The sequence below is a fragment of the Tribolium castaneum genome, chromosome 8, assembly GCF_031307605.1.
Source record: "Tribolium castaneum strain GA2 chromosome 8, icTriCast1.1, whole genome shotgun sequence".
Taxonomy (NCBI): domain Eukaryota; kingdom Metazoa; phylum Arthropoda; class Insecta; order Coleoptera; family Tenebrionidae; genus Tribolium; species Tribolium castaneum.
The window spans coordinates 9,421,729-9,434,570 of record NC_087401.1 but is presented as its reverse complement, the minus strand read 5'-3'; the positions used below and the strand labels follow the sequence as shown (position 1 = coordinate 9,434,570).

The 12,842-nt window shown below is 37.0% G+C and overlaps 3 protein-coding genes across 3 annotated transcripts; all 3 read right to left on the bottom strand.

Moving 5' to 3' along the window:
- Positions 1 to 154: 154 nt before the first annotated feature.
- LOC659393 (peroxiredoxin 2) lies at positions 155 to 1,001 on the bottom strand. Its single transcript, XM_965704.5, has 2 exons — positions 734 to 1,001; positions 155 to 678 (listed from the first exon to the last, which is right to left on the bottom strand). The coding sequence occupies exons 1-2, from the start codon at positions 865 to 867 to the stop codon at positions 222 to 224; spliced, it is 591 nt and encodes a 196-aa protein (XP_970797.1). The 5' UTR covers positions 868 to 1,001; the 3' UTR covers positions 155 to 221.
- Positions 1,002 to 2,995: 1,994 nt separating this feature from the next.
- On the bottom strand, positions 2,996 to 6,018 carry LOC135267003 (uncharacterized). The gene is made up of 4 exons (XM_064358516.1): positions 5,860 to 6,018; positions 5,528 to 5,807; positions 5,280 to 5,478; positions 2,996 to 3,104 (listed from the first exon to the last, which is right to left on the bottom strand). The coding sequence occupies exons 1-4, from the start codon at positions 5,935 to 5,937 to the stop codon at positions 3,098 to 3,100; spliced, it is 564 nt and encodes a 187-aa protein (XP_064214586.1). The 5' UTR covers positions 5,938 to 6,018; the 3' UTR covers positions 2,996 to 3,097.
- Positions 6,019 to 9,099: 3,081 nt separating this feature from the next.
- LOC100141569 (uncharacterized) lies at positions 9,100 to 10,522 on the bottom strand. The gene is made up of 3 exons (XM_008196733.3): positions 10,384 to 10,522; positions 9,536 to 10,337; positions 9,100 to 9,484 (listed from the first exon to the last, which is right to left on the bottom strand). Exons 1-3 carry the CDS (start codon positions 10,426 to 10,428, stop codon positions 9,156 to 9,158), a joined length of 1,176 nt encoding a protein of 391 aa, XP_008194955.2. The 5' UTR covers positions 10,429 to 10,522; the 3' UTR covers positions 9,100 to 9,155.
- Between the last annotated feature and the right edge of the window lie 2,320 nt (positions 10,523 to 12,842).

Genomic DNA, 12,842 nt, shown 5'->3' with positions numbered 1-12,842 from the left:
AAAAACGAGCTAAACAATCAACAACTGGAAATTACACCTTTTTTAGTTTATTAGTATTACTACAATAAATTTAATAATTTTTTTCTTGGTCCGCACAAACTAGAAAATCAACAATTGTTTGTTGTCAAAAGTAAGGTTAAGTTAATAAAAAACGTTGAATTCAATTATTCACTTTATTGAAAAAATAAACACGAATACTGGAAGAGAGAGTAACAAAAGTATTAATTCGACTCCTGGAAATAGGCCTTGCTTCCTTGTGGGTCGGGAACCATGGTTTTCTTGCCGGGGGCCCAATTAGCGGGGCACACCTCCCCATGTTCGTCCGTGTATTGGAAGGCTTGAACCAAACGAAGGGTCTCATCAACGGAGCGCCCCACCGGAAGATCATTAATTGTGACTTGTCTCAAGACGCCTTTAGGATCAATGATGAACAGCCCCCTGAACGTGACACCAGCCTCCTCGTCCAAAACCCCGTAATCCTTGGCGATTTTCATGCTTTTGTCGGCCAAAAGTGGGATATTCATTTGACCCAAGCCCCCTTGTTTGCGCGGGGTGTTAATCCAGGCCAAGTGCGAGAAGTGGCTGTCGGTGGAGCACCCAATCACCGCTGTCTTGATCTTCTTGAATTCGTTGATGCGGTCTGAGAAGGCGATGATTTCGGTGGGACAAACGAAAGTGCTAGAAAGAATTTATTAGTTTCAAGGACACCGCTTTTGGGAAAAAAAAAACTTACAAATCAAGTGGGTAGAAAAACAGGACGACGTATTGGCCACTGTAGTCCTTGAGACTGATTTCTTTGAATTGGCCATCAACGACGGCTGTGCCCTTGAACACGGGGGCCGGCTTTTGGAGACTTGGGACAGGCATTGTGCACACGTTTAACTTTCACGAGGTTCGGAACGAAAATGCGAAATAATTTCAATCTGAGATAAAACCGGTGAAAGGTCAACCACGATCGGCAGTTGTTTCGATAATGGCCGACGGGACCAATGGAAAAAAACGTGTCCTAGCGACGACATTCGAGCGAGAGGAGCTTATGTCGCTTCGCGTGTGTGGAACAAAAACGGACAATGGCCCAGTTTGGCGCGAATTTTGAATCCATTGATTGATTAATCAAGTAATTTTATTAGTTGCAAACATGGGTTTTATCGCTTTATTGATGTTCCCATGTAATTGAAACATCCACATGTTACGCAACTGATAATTAAGGACAAATCGGGATTAACAATTATCTACCGTTGTTATCACTGCTTGAAGTGATAATTTATCGCGATACGTGAAAAATGACGGGAAGCAATTTCTGCAAGTAATAATCTTGAATTAATTAAATACGCAAAATGTTAATTAACATTTCTTCATAATAAATGTCACAATGAGTCGCACTATTTTAAGAATCAAACAGAAATGAAATAACCTGATTCGAAATTAATTAATTTTAACCGCGCATGTTTGCAAAATTATTGTGATTTTACCAGAAATACGAAACCTTAGTTTGTTAAAAACTAGAACATTATTTATTCATTAAAGACAAATATGAGAATCTAGTATTTAACTATTGTGTCATACCATGAGATCAAAAATGTAACGAATAAGAACAAGCTTTGAAAGTGCCACATATATTTAAAACATTGTCAGTGAAATAAAGGAAACTAAGGAAGTATCTAAGAATACTGTTTCTATGTTAACAAATAAACGTTCTTAAAAACATTTCTTCCGAAATTTCCGAAAGTATTTCCGCTATCCATTTATTTTTTCACCTGTTCAAAAATAGCATTCTTTAATGTCGGCTTTTTTGGGTGGATAACACCATTTTGGAATCAATTGTTGAAAAATTATCAAGTTCTGATCTGTCATTTTTTGACATGTGGCTAAAATTCCGCCTGCTCTAATTCAGTTCATTTTCGATCTCCTGTTATTTGTTCACTTATTTTTTACAAAAACGAGAGTAACTAGCCGAGGCTAGCAGTTAGGCACATACGAAAATTAAACTGAACGCATTATGAACATTATGAATCTTAAAAACTAAAAAAAATATTAAATTAGTTAACAAACTTACAATGTTTATTTATTTTTTAATTATTAAAAGAATACTAATAAAACTCACTGAATTTAAATTGAAATTTATTGACGGCCGTTGCTACGCCACTGATTTTACAATCAAAACCACCTGAGATCAGCCTGACCTACTTTTAATTGCAGACAATTATAGGTCACTAACCTTTTAAAGTTAGACACATTTAAATTGACCTACGTACCTTATTGTTGGTCCAGATAATCTCTCTAATTCGAATATTTTTTTACGAAAATACTCACTTTTACCACTTCACTTCACTTGAAAAATTTCACTCAATTTATAATTACTTTGCAATAAACTGAACGGAACCGAGTTTAAGTAATTGCATAAAGTTTTGCTAAATCCCTATTGCGACGCCCCTGATTTTGTCAAACGACGCAATCAAAGCCACCTGAGATGAGCGACACCTAATATAATTCCAGACTACTTCCAGACGATCACAGGTCATTGACCTTTGGTGGTTACGCACGAAAATCAATTAAAAGAACATAAAGATTGGCCTAATTACCTTAATGAACTTTTTTTCTGCTCCTGTTTGTCCCCTTGGTCCACATAATAATCTCCAAGTGCGAATTATTTTGAGAAAATCGTAAATTGTCTCTTTAACCACCCGACACTCACAAATTTCACTGAATTTATAATTGTCTCGTATTTAATTAAACTGAACAGTGTTTTAACCGCGGAAAACCGCACAAAAATTCCGAATTTTAATTTTTTTGCGAGTTTGAAAACGACGCCACCGCTAACGCGCAACCGCCATTTTGGACTGATGGTAAAACTCGTTTGCGCGCGCAATTTAAATTTCAAAAACTGTAACCCCTTCAAATATTTTTCATTAAAGTGGCAGGTGGATCTAAAATTATTGGACATAGTTTAATAGTTTAGGTCACAAAATTTTCTGTGATTAGCAATAACACAAAATTTCATTCAATCAATTTTTTATTTCACAAAAGTTACAATGAATGTGGCAAACTCATTCCTATCGTTTCTATTTTTTCCATTGTATTTTAAGACCCCCTGGCTCTAATTCCTAAAACAGAAAATATAAAAAATTAATAAAGGCAAGGGTAGGAAAAATCAATGGAAAAAATAAACTAACAAGTAAAAAAATCAGTCGAAACCATCTGAGACCTTATACGCCGTCATGGTGTACCCGTTCGAGACCAACTTAACCGGCTTTTTATCCTCAATAATGGTCCTGTGTGGCAGATTGCGATTTCTGCTAAAATTTGTATTTTGCACGATTTTTCGCCGCGTTTTTGGCCGTTTTTGCACCACAAACTCCTGACTAGCTTCCTCCTCCTCACTATTCGACGATTTCTCACCCAAACCCTCAATCAGCTTCTTCTGCTTCTCCTCACAAGCCTCCAACTGTCGCAACAAATCAAACAAAATCTTCAACTCCTTCCTCACTTTCAACCCTCGCCCGATCTTCTCGTTCATCTCCTCGATCGTGTCTTTTTGCAACTTGTCGATGTTGCGAATTTCCCACAAAAGCTGCGTCTCGTCCTGGACTTTCCTAGCTTCGTGCTTCCCCTCGGACAGCTTCCTCAAACCGTCAAGGACCGCCAACTCGTTCTCCAACGCTTTGTCCCTTTCGGCCTTCAAATCGTCCTCCAAATCGGACATCGCCTGTTTGACAAACTGCAACCCCGTCAGATAATCCACATATCTGATCTCCTTCCGGACGTCGAACTCCGTCCCCATCTTGATCTTCTCGCCAAAGTCCTCAACCACGCGGTAAATCACGCATTGGAGCTTTTGCAAGCGCACGAGCATTTTGATCAGTTTTTTCGTCATGAACGTGGAGCCTGATGACAGGACTGAAGCGATGTCTTGGACTGATTTGTCCCGCAAAGCTTGCATTTCCTTGAACTCGTCCAGGAGCCGGATTTTGCTCGGGATGTCGTTGTGTTTTTCCTCAGTCAAGATTTTCTTCCAGTCGATAACGAGCAAGTCCTTGAAATTTTGCAGTTTGTAAAGGTTGGAGTAAATCGATGAGTATTTGTCAAAATCGCTAGTGAGCAAGTCCTGGATTTCGGACAAAATCTGGTTAATCCGGTCCTTGATTATCTGGGTGGGGATGTTCGGAGTGGGGGGGGTTTGCGTCACTCGCTCCCGGGCTTGGAGGATAATTGAGTTGATTTTGTCCTTCATGTCTTCCAAACTCTCGTCTTTTCTCGGGTTTTCTTCGGTTTTTTTCTTGGAAAACAGGGACGGCCTTTTAATTTTTTCAAGCAATCTGTCTTTTTTATCTTCATTTTGCTCTTCCTCTTGTTTATTGAAGAAGAGCGGTCTTTTGGTCCCATTGATCTCAATGAAGGGACGTCCCTTATTGTCAATGATGAGCTTGGAGGAGAGTCTTTCAACCAGCAACTTCTTCTTGTTGCTTTCTTTCTCCTTCTTCTTTTTGGGGCGTTTAGTGGTGCCAACAAAATCGCCCAGTTTCTCTCTCAGGAAGGCCTCGACTTCGTCCTCATCAACCACTTTCAGGATGTAGCGTTTTTTCCGTTCTTTGGTTTGGTTACCAAAGACTAGACTGTACTCAGGTTCGTACTGTTGTGCTAGATCTCGTCTGAAGCGATATTTTGGCATCGTGTAGTGGCTTTCAACATCGTCAAAATCCCCAATTATGTTACTAGCAATATTCAGGACATCGTTCCTCAAATGTCGTCCAAAATTCCTCAAGTAACGCTTGGAATGAATCAAAACGTGGGGCACTGACTTGAAAACTGGCGAAATTTGTTGCCCGAATTTGTGGAAGTGGTGCAAGAGCCGAATCGGAGTGTTCAAAAGATAGAAAATTGGGTTTTGTGGCAGGAGATGGTTAAAGTTCAAAGGTTTGAGAAACTCCTCTCTTGGATCAACGATCATTTCGCCACTTTCTTCCTCTTCTTCTTCATCTTCATCCTCCACATCAGTGACTCGAAGGAACGGTAAACTGATCTCGTCATCGTCGAGTATGACCGACCTTTTGGCCCGTCCCGAGTTAAGTCGGAGTAGTTTTTGCAAAAAGGGTGTCTCAGATGGTTCGTAAACTGGATATGAAACTAACTGGTACTTGGGTTTGTGTTTGTTCCCATGATACTTGAACGATTTAAACGTTTGCTCTAACGGAAACCTCAAAAAGCCCGGCAAAAGTTTTAGTAGGAACTCGAGTGAATTTTTGAAAATGGGCAATTCGCGTTTTTTTCGGTTTTTGTACCTGCAGTCATAGAGAGAGTTGTAAAAGTCGCTGCTGATGGGTTCCAGAACTGGGCGCATTCTGGGCCTGAATGGGACCAGTTTCATGGCTTGGAGGGGCATGGGTTGTTGGTACATCGGTTGTTGGAAAATGGAGTGGCATGGGGGGGCGGTGTTGGGGGCGTCGTCACAGGCCCCATCATCGATGTAGACGGGACAGGCTGTAAAACAACTATAAGTCCCTAGGCTGGAAAGGCGGAAATAACGTACATGGGGCCGTTTGTTGGATCACGATGCGGTCAGGCTTGGCCACGAGGCCGGTCATGGGCGGGGCTAAGGGCTTGCCGGGTGGTGGGAGGGGCGCTTGTAGCTTGTACTTGTAGGCGAAGACTGGTTGGCAGGGTTGGGACATGACAGAGGCGGCGTTAAGGGGGTAGTCGTATTGGGGGGCGTAGGCGTGTCGGTAACCTTCGGGGAATGAGGGGACGCCCTTTAAAATCACCTTGTAGGGGGCAGAAGGGGGCGAAATCACTTGTAGATGTTTACTGCACTGTAATTCGTTTTTTTATTTTAATTAAATTTACTTTTTTGTTCGAACTTACTTTCAAGCATCCACAATCGCATGCGATTTGTTGGAAAACGGCCAAAACTAAGACAACGAGCGAGTATTTGATGTTCATGGTTGGTTTCTGATGGGTTATGATGGGTCCGATGGGGTTTTATACTCATTGTGTTTGTAAATATTACGAGCATTCGTGATTTTTCTCAAATGAAAAGCGTTTGAAGGTGAAGGTGTGTTTTCGCAAGGGGGTTTTTGACCTTACAATGTTTGTCAATAATAAGCGGTTTTGTAATCGTGCGTGATTTATTGCAATGCGGTTTAATAAAGATAGTAATTGGACTAAAGAAGGTGGGCAAAAATATGGACAAATGGATAACGAGGGTCGTACTTTTGGGGTAGTTCCAGAAATAATTTTGCGAGAATTACTTCTGAAAAGTTTATGTTTATTTTGATGTCAAAAAGACAAAAAAAGAATAAAAAATAATGTGAAAATTCACATCGATCCCCCAATCATTTATCGAGAGAACGATAAGTTCAGTAGTGGAAGATTTTTTTAACAAAACTTATAATTGGCGCAGTCAGTAGGATCTGCTGAATGAGCTATTTGTGGCGTTGTCTTTCCTTCAAAAGTCGTTAGTTTACGTTTAGTTTGCTTCAAGAATACGCAATTCTAATGTGGAAAAAAATATCTTAAAATTGAAATAATAATACTTGGCTCGATTTGAAGATAAAATAAAATAAAAAATTAATCCATCGACGGATCCGCTTTTAGATAAAAGATTTTTAAAAGCAAAATTATTAGCTGAATTAGCTACTGCAATTATGTTTTAAATGATATACTCGGATGATTACAATCAGTTTTAACGTTCATTATTTTTGTTTTGTTTTCTTTTTTGGTATTTTGTGACTATCACTTACAGAAATTTTGACTATTTGTTCTAATTGTTGATGAAATTTTTGGGTATAAAGTCCAATTTTTTAATTTAAAACAACACAATTTAACAATATAACACAATAGAACGTTTTGGCATAAAAATGCCATCATCAGCTCTAAACAATTACGACACAACAAGTGTATGGGTTCTTATAAATAAAAAAATTGAGTGTAATAGCCAAAAGTTTAATAAATAATTAATTACATACAAAGATCCAAAAATTTAAACTTATTTTTATTTTTTCAAATGTCCATAGAACATACTTTTTTATTTATTTATAGGTCGTAGGGCGCCTTTTATATTTCGGATTTCGGAAATAGAGAATAGCAACAAAAATTCGTGATCGTATATTTTAAAAATTTTAACAATAATCTCCGTGAAGCATAATATACTTTTGAGTTCTCTTGAACCAATTTTTGACCACAAAATGACCCTTTTTTGAGCAATTTTTGAAATTATAAGGCATCGGTGCATTGTTGTTGAGATAATTCGCGTCGAAAATTGTAAAAAAAACATGACTTAAAAAATTTCACGACTTAATTCAATTTTTGAGCGAGTTTAATTTTTCAAATCACTGTAAATCACATAAATAGCGCCTTAAGGTCAAAACATCCTGAACAAGTTTATCCTAAAATAAGTCGAATTTTGCGATGCAGATGTTGGTTTTCCAACATGAAAGCCTATTCCCGAAATATAAAAGGCAACATACGTAACTACATAAAAATAAAATAATAATTTTATTATTCTTAAAGTCTGTTTTGACAAGACTATTTTCGGGGAAAAAATCTATTTATCCAGGTAAATATAAAGTGAGAAAAAAAATGATTGATTATACAGAGTGTTCCAAAAAAGAATGGCGTGTTGACGTAATAATATTTTTTGAATGGTATGCTATTATTTTTTATGCATATTAGGATACTTTTTAGCTTCTTACATGTCTCTAAAGTTGTTTTTCAAATCGATTCATGGATTACTTTAAAAAAATTAAAACAAAAAAATTGGTTTTACACACTTAATTTTAAAAATCACTAATAGAATAGAAGCAACGATTTTTTGATCTCTTTATTACTAGATACGTGTTGAAAAAGTTTTAACAAACTTATTAATTAACTTTCATTAAGTTTGATCTGAATTACTACTACAGGGGGTTTACAATTTACTTACAAACTATTTTAAGTATAGAACCTTTTATTTTGTTTATTTCACATGGCAACTTTTGTTTATTTTTATACATTTACGTTAGGGTTGTAATAAGGAAAAATGTTCCTTTTTTAATTCTGCATCGAACGAAATAAAAGTGAACAGGGGTTGCCATTTGAAATAAGTAAAATATAAGACTCAAAAATTTAGGAAGTTTGAAAATACACTGTAAACACCCTGTAGTAATTCAGACCAATCAAACTTAGTTAATGAGTCTGTTAGACCCTTTTTAAGACGTACGTACTAATAATGTCATAAAAAAACACCCTTTCTATTTTTTATTAATTTTTAAAAGATAAGGTGTAAAATCGAATTTTTTTTAGTTAAATTTTTTTAGCAGTAATCTTTGACCAGATTTTTAAAAAAGCTTTAGAGATATGTAAAAAGCTAGAAAAGCATCCTAATAGGCACTAAAAATAATAGCATATCATTAAAAAAATTATTATTATGACGTCATACTTTTTTTGGAAGACTATAATTAAAAATATTTTCCTGAAATGTGTTCTAGAGTATAAATTAATAACGTCTACTAACAACAGCTGAGCTGGGCCACTCTGTATTATGTGAGTAAATACGAGTAAATTAATTTTTTTTCAAAAAAATAAATACGTTACTTTAATTTTTTCACGCAAAAAAATTATCAGTTTCTAAATAAAAACGAGCAAAATCACTTCAGAATCTTATTTAGAACTAAATCTATGATTTTCGAACTTGTTTTACTAAAATACGTTGATGATAAAACGAAGTCTTTGGTAAAAATAGCAACATTTCATTGCCCCTTAAATCTAAGAGTAAAACATTTTTGAATAGTGAATTGTAATGAATAGATGGATCCCAACGCAAAACTTGAGGAAATTAGTGATGTTATAATAAAAAAACTTCTAAGGTTTTATCGGATTTAATCAAAGAATAATTGTGTTTATTTGACCCGACAGTAATGCTGTATCGTAATGAAATTAAGATTCAATTCAAAACTACGTTGAATTGGAACCGCAATGGAAGGTATAAATTTTTTTTCAAGTTATCGCTTGCTGAATAAAATCTTTTAGGTAGATAAGTATTTTCAGAAAAAATCATAAAAATCATAATTCTATTTTCGACTATATTTTAGTAATTAGGAGCAATAATTGTAATAAAACAAGAAATAATATTTATCAATTTTCTTTATTCAATCAAAACCATCGAAACAACCAATCACAGCTTAACTGCACCCAACCTTTTGCAAGAACACGCTCTTGGAGTAGAGATTTTTAGTGGAGGCCGACGAGGACGACGCACTCGACAAATACGTGTAAGGGCTAGTGAAGAGCGCCCCTTGTGGCACAGCTGGAGGCGGCGGAATAAACGCCTCCTCATCAGCCGGACATGGCTCCGGAAGTGGGGGCGGCATCGCCAGATTTTCAACTTTGGGCACCTGGGTTATGATCACATTCCCGGGCTTGAAACCATCATCACAGTTCTTACTAGCTGCGCCTTCGCCAAACGAGGGACCTGGACCGGCCGACGGGAGATCCACAAACTGGCCCTCGACTGGAAAAAAATCAGTCACAAAATCCTCGACCCGAAAAAATAAAAACTCACTCTTGGCAGGTCCGTAACCGAGTTCGCCCAAAGTGAGTGACTTGTAAGGGTTGACGGCCATCCTGGCCTCCTCCTCCTCCTCCTGGAGGTCGGCCAGCTGCTCGGCGGCTTCGTCATCGAGCGACTTGCGAGACTGGCACGCGATTTTCTTCAATTCGACGATTTGTCCGTTCAAATTGAACAAATTTTCTTCGGGGATGTTATTTCCCATTCGCCTCACGTAAATCGGGACGTCCTTCGGCAAACTCCTGAACCCGAAAGAGAGCTTATCTTCGTTATGGTGGCACTTTTCCTGGGCCATTTTATACGCAACTGACAGGGAAACGGGATCAGCAGGCACGTAATTTGCGGGATTCACCGGAGTTTTCTCGATATCATCAACAAGGATGGGTCTCGCGACCGGGGTGTAGCCATAAGCGCCCGCTTGGGCCCCATACAGGCCCCCATTTTGGGCCCCACTGCAGCCGCCCCCGAACAGAATCTGCTGCTGTTGGCTGAGGGTCAAGTGCTGGTTGTTCAAAACGTCGATACTCCCGGCGTATCCTCCGGAGCAGGCCGTGCACGGGGGGTTTGGCACCACTGCCGGTTTGACAAGCGAGGTGTGGCAACTGCAAGGGCTGCCAACTGGGGGCAGTAGCAAAGGGGCGGGTAGTTTGGGTTTGGGGACTTCCAAGGGGCGAACGACCAAGGGGGTGCAGGTTTTGGGCTTGTCGCTGTCGTGGCAGACGTCTTCGCCGGAGCCCAGGCCGCAGTTGCAGGGCATGGGGGCGACCCCACACGAGCAGGACAGGAGGGGGTGGGCCTACGAGATTTTTTTTGGGGGGTGGTTTTTTTAAGTAGGGACTTACCAGTGCCGAGGCGAGAGATAGTAGAAAGATGATTGAGGTTTTCATTGTTGAATGGTGGAGTGGATTGATGATTGAAGTGGGAATTTGCTCTTTTATAGGTGAGTTTGTTTTGGTTTCGGCGAGCGATTTGTAAATAAAAGGTCACGAAATGAAGGTTCATTCATGATTTTTGCGAATTACGTGATGTTTTGGTTGCTGGAAGGTGAACAAACTTGGCGAGAGCGAGTCGATAATTTTGTTAAGGAAAGTTGGCTTAAACTAATTTAAAAATTCCAAATTTTTGGAATCATTAGTTCAAGGACATTTTTTTAATTTTGTTTAAAAAATTTAATTTGCTTTTTATGGGAATCACAGAGTTGAAATTGTTAGCTTTTACTTCTACAGTTACGGAAAAAGCTATTAAATTGGTAATAATAATTGATTTCAGTAGTTACAATGTTACACCGGAAGTTGCGATATAACTTGATTTGAACTTTGAATTTGAATCACTAAGTTTGTATGCAGAAATTTGTTAAGACAATTCCAAAAAATGTAAACAACTTCCTAATACGCAACAGTTGCATGTTTGGAACGAAAAAATAAAAAAAACCTGTTTTAGGTTTCGTTCTTTTATGTTTTCAATGAATACGCAACGGTTAAACGTTCAGAACGAACACATTACGCAACCATTAACTTCATAATTCAGTTTTGTATAAAAATAAACTTTTACTTCAATATTTTTTGTATAAAAGGTGGTTCAAGTAAGATGACGATTGGGTATACAATAGCATTTTAAGTGTGTCAGGGCGTCATCTTAGGTGAATCAAGTGGTATTTCTGAGCAAACTGTTTAAAAACATAGAATCATGAAAAAATAAAACAGTAAAAAAACACTTTTCAGTGAAAATTTTACAAAAATTAAAATAAAAATTCACAAAACTTAGTATTAAAAAATTCTAAAAAAAATCACTACGCTACAATAATATTCACTGTCGTAGTTCATCTGTGTTAAGCTTGTCATCTCACGTGCATCACTAAGTTTGTATGCAGAAATTTGTTGAGGCAATGCCAAAATATGTAAACAACTTCCTAATATGCAACAGTTGCATGTTTGGAACGAAAAAAATAAAAAAAACTGTTTTAGGTGTCGATCTTTTATTTTTTCAATGAATACGCAACGGTTAAACGTTCAGAATGAGCGCGTTAGTTAACTTTACAATTCACTTTTATATAAAAATAAATTTTTGCGTTATAAACTTTTTGTATACAAGGTGATTTAAGTAAGAAGACGACTAGGTATGTGCTACCATTTTAGGTGTATCAGGCCGTCATCTTACGTGAATTTTGTGGTAGTACTGAACAAATTGTCCAAAAATTTCATAGAACACTCCAGTAGAGTCAATGTCACTGGGTATATATTTTTTTGAGTTTTGAATACGTCAAAAAATAGAACAGTAAAAAAACACTTCAGTGACTATTTAACTAAAAAAAAGTAAAACAACAACGGTATGTCGTGTATTTACACAGCATTTTTGATTAAAAAAACTCATTACGCAACAATAAACTTCACTGTGGTAGGTCATCTCATCTCACGTGAATCACTAAGTTTGTTCGATGAAACTTTTTGAGACAAGGCCAAAAAAAAATAGTGAACAGTTGCGTGTTTGGAACGAAAAAGTAATATTTTTTCAGGTAGTACGCAACGGTTGAACGTTCAGAACGAGAAGCTCAAATATTCCTTGAATTGTGTGGATACAGAGAAGAACTGCATAGGTAATTTGTTCTTATAGGTAGGTGTACATTGAAATTATTATTACAAATTTTGTTACATAATCAGATAAAGCCCGTATTTGACACCAAAGCAAATACATAATATTTTTTGATATTCATTTATTTTTCTAAATTGTAATTTATTTGTGTTTTTAATAACGTATTTCCAAAGTTACGAAGCTTTCGAATCACTTATTTTTAACTCGGCGTTCTTTAATAGTATATTATTGTATGAGTTTTATAAGACGTTCTATTGAGGGATGAATGGTTTTGGAGCATGACGAAGGAGTGCCCCAATGGAATGAGTGTTACAATTAAGTTTTACAAAACAAGTGTAGTATACTTTTTTTCTACTTTCTATTTTTGTTGTTTGTTTTTGTTCAATGTAACTTATGAACATCTGTTCAAACTATTTACTCCTAATTTTGTCAATTATTACTATTATTAGTAAAGAAAAGTTGGCATTATCTGCTCGTGATTCCCTTCTGAAACACATCAGTCACAGATAATGAACACTTATCTTTACTTGTATAATAAATTAATAAAGTACTACATATTACTTATAAATAATATTCTAATTAGGACTCAGGATGCTCAATACACGACAACACTGATCTGAATGCACATCTGCTAGTTTTTTCCTAACACGGATAATTTTTTTAATGAATTTTCTAATTTCTCAAAATGCAATATTTCGTCATATTTTTAGAA

Coding starts and splice junctions, on each gene's coding strand:
- LOC659393 (XM_965704.5), bottom strand. CDS start 867: ATGCCTGTCCCAAGTCTCCAAAAGCCGGCCCCCGTGTTCAAGGGCACA. Junction 679..733: donor TTTTTCTACCCACTTGATTT/GTAAGTTTTTTT, acceptor AATTCTTTCTAG/CACTTTCGTTTGTCCCACCG.
- LOC135267003 (XM_064358516.1), bottom strand. CDS start 5,937: ATGAACATCAAATACTCGCTCGTTGTCTTAGTTTTGGCCGTTTTCCAA. Junction 5,808..5,859: donor GCGATTGTGGATGCTTGAAA/GTAAGTTCGAAC, acceptor AACGAATTACAG/TGCAGTAAACATCTACAAGT. Junction 5,479..5,527: donor GATCCAACAAACGGCCCCAT/GTACGTTATTTC, acceptor GTTGTTTTACAG/CCTGTCCCGTCTACATCGAT.
- LOC100141569 (XM_008196733.3), bottom strand. CDS start 10,428: ATGAAAACCTCAATCATCTTTCTACTATCTCTCGCCTCGGCACTG. Junction 10,338..10,383: donor TATCTCTCGCCTCGGCACTG/GTAAGTCCCTAC, acceptor AAAATCTCGTAG/GCCCACCCCCTCCTGTCCTG. Junction 9,485..9,535: donor CGGTTACGGACCTGCCAAGA/GTGAGTTTTTAT, acceptor ATTTTTTTCCAG/TCGAGGGCCAGTTTGTGGAT.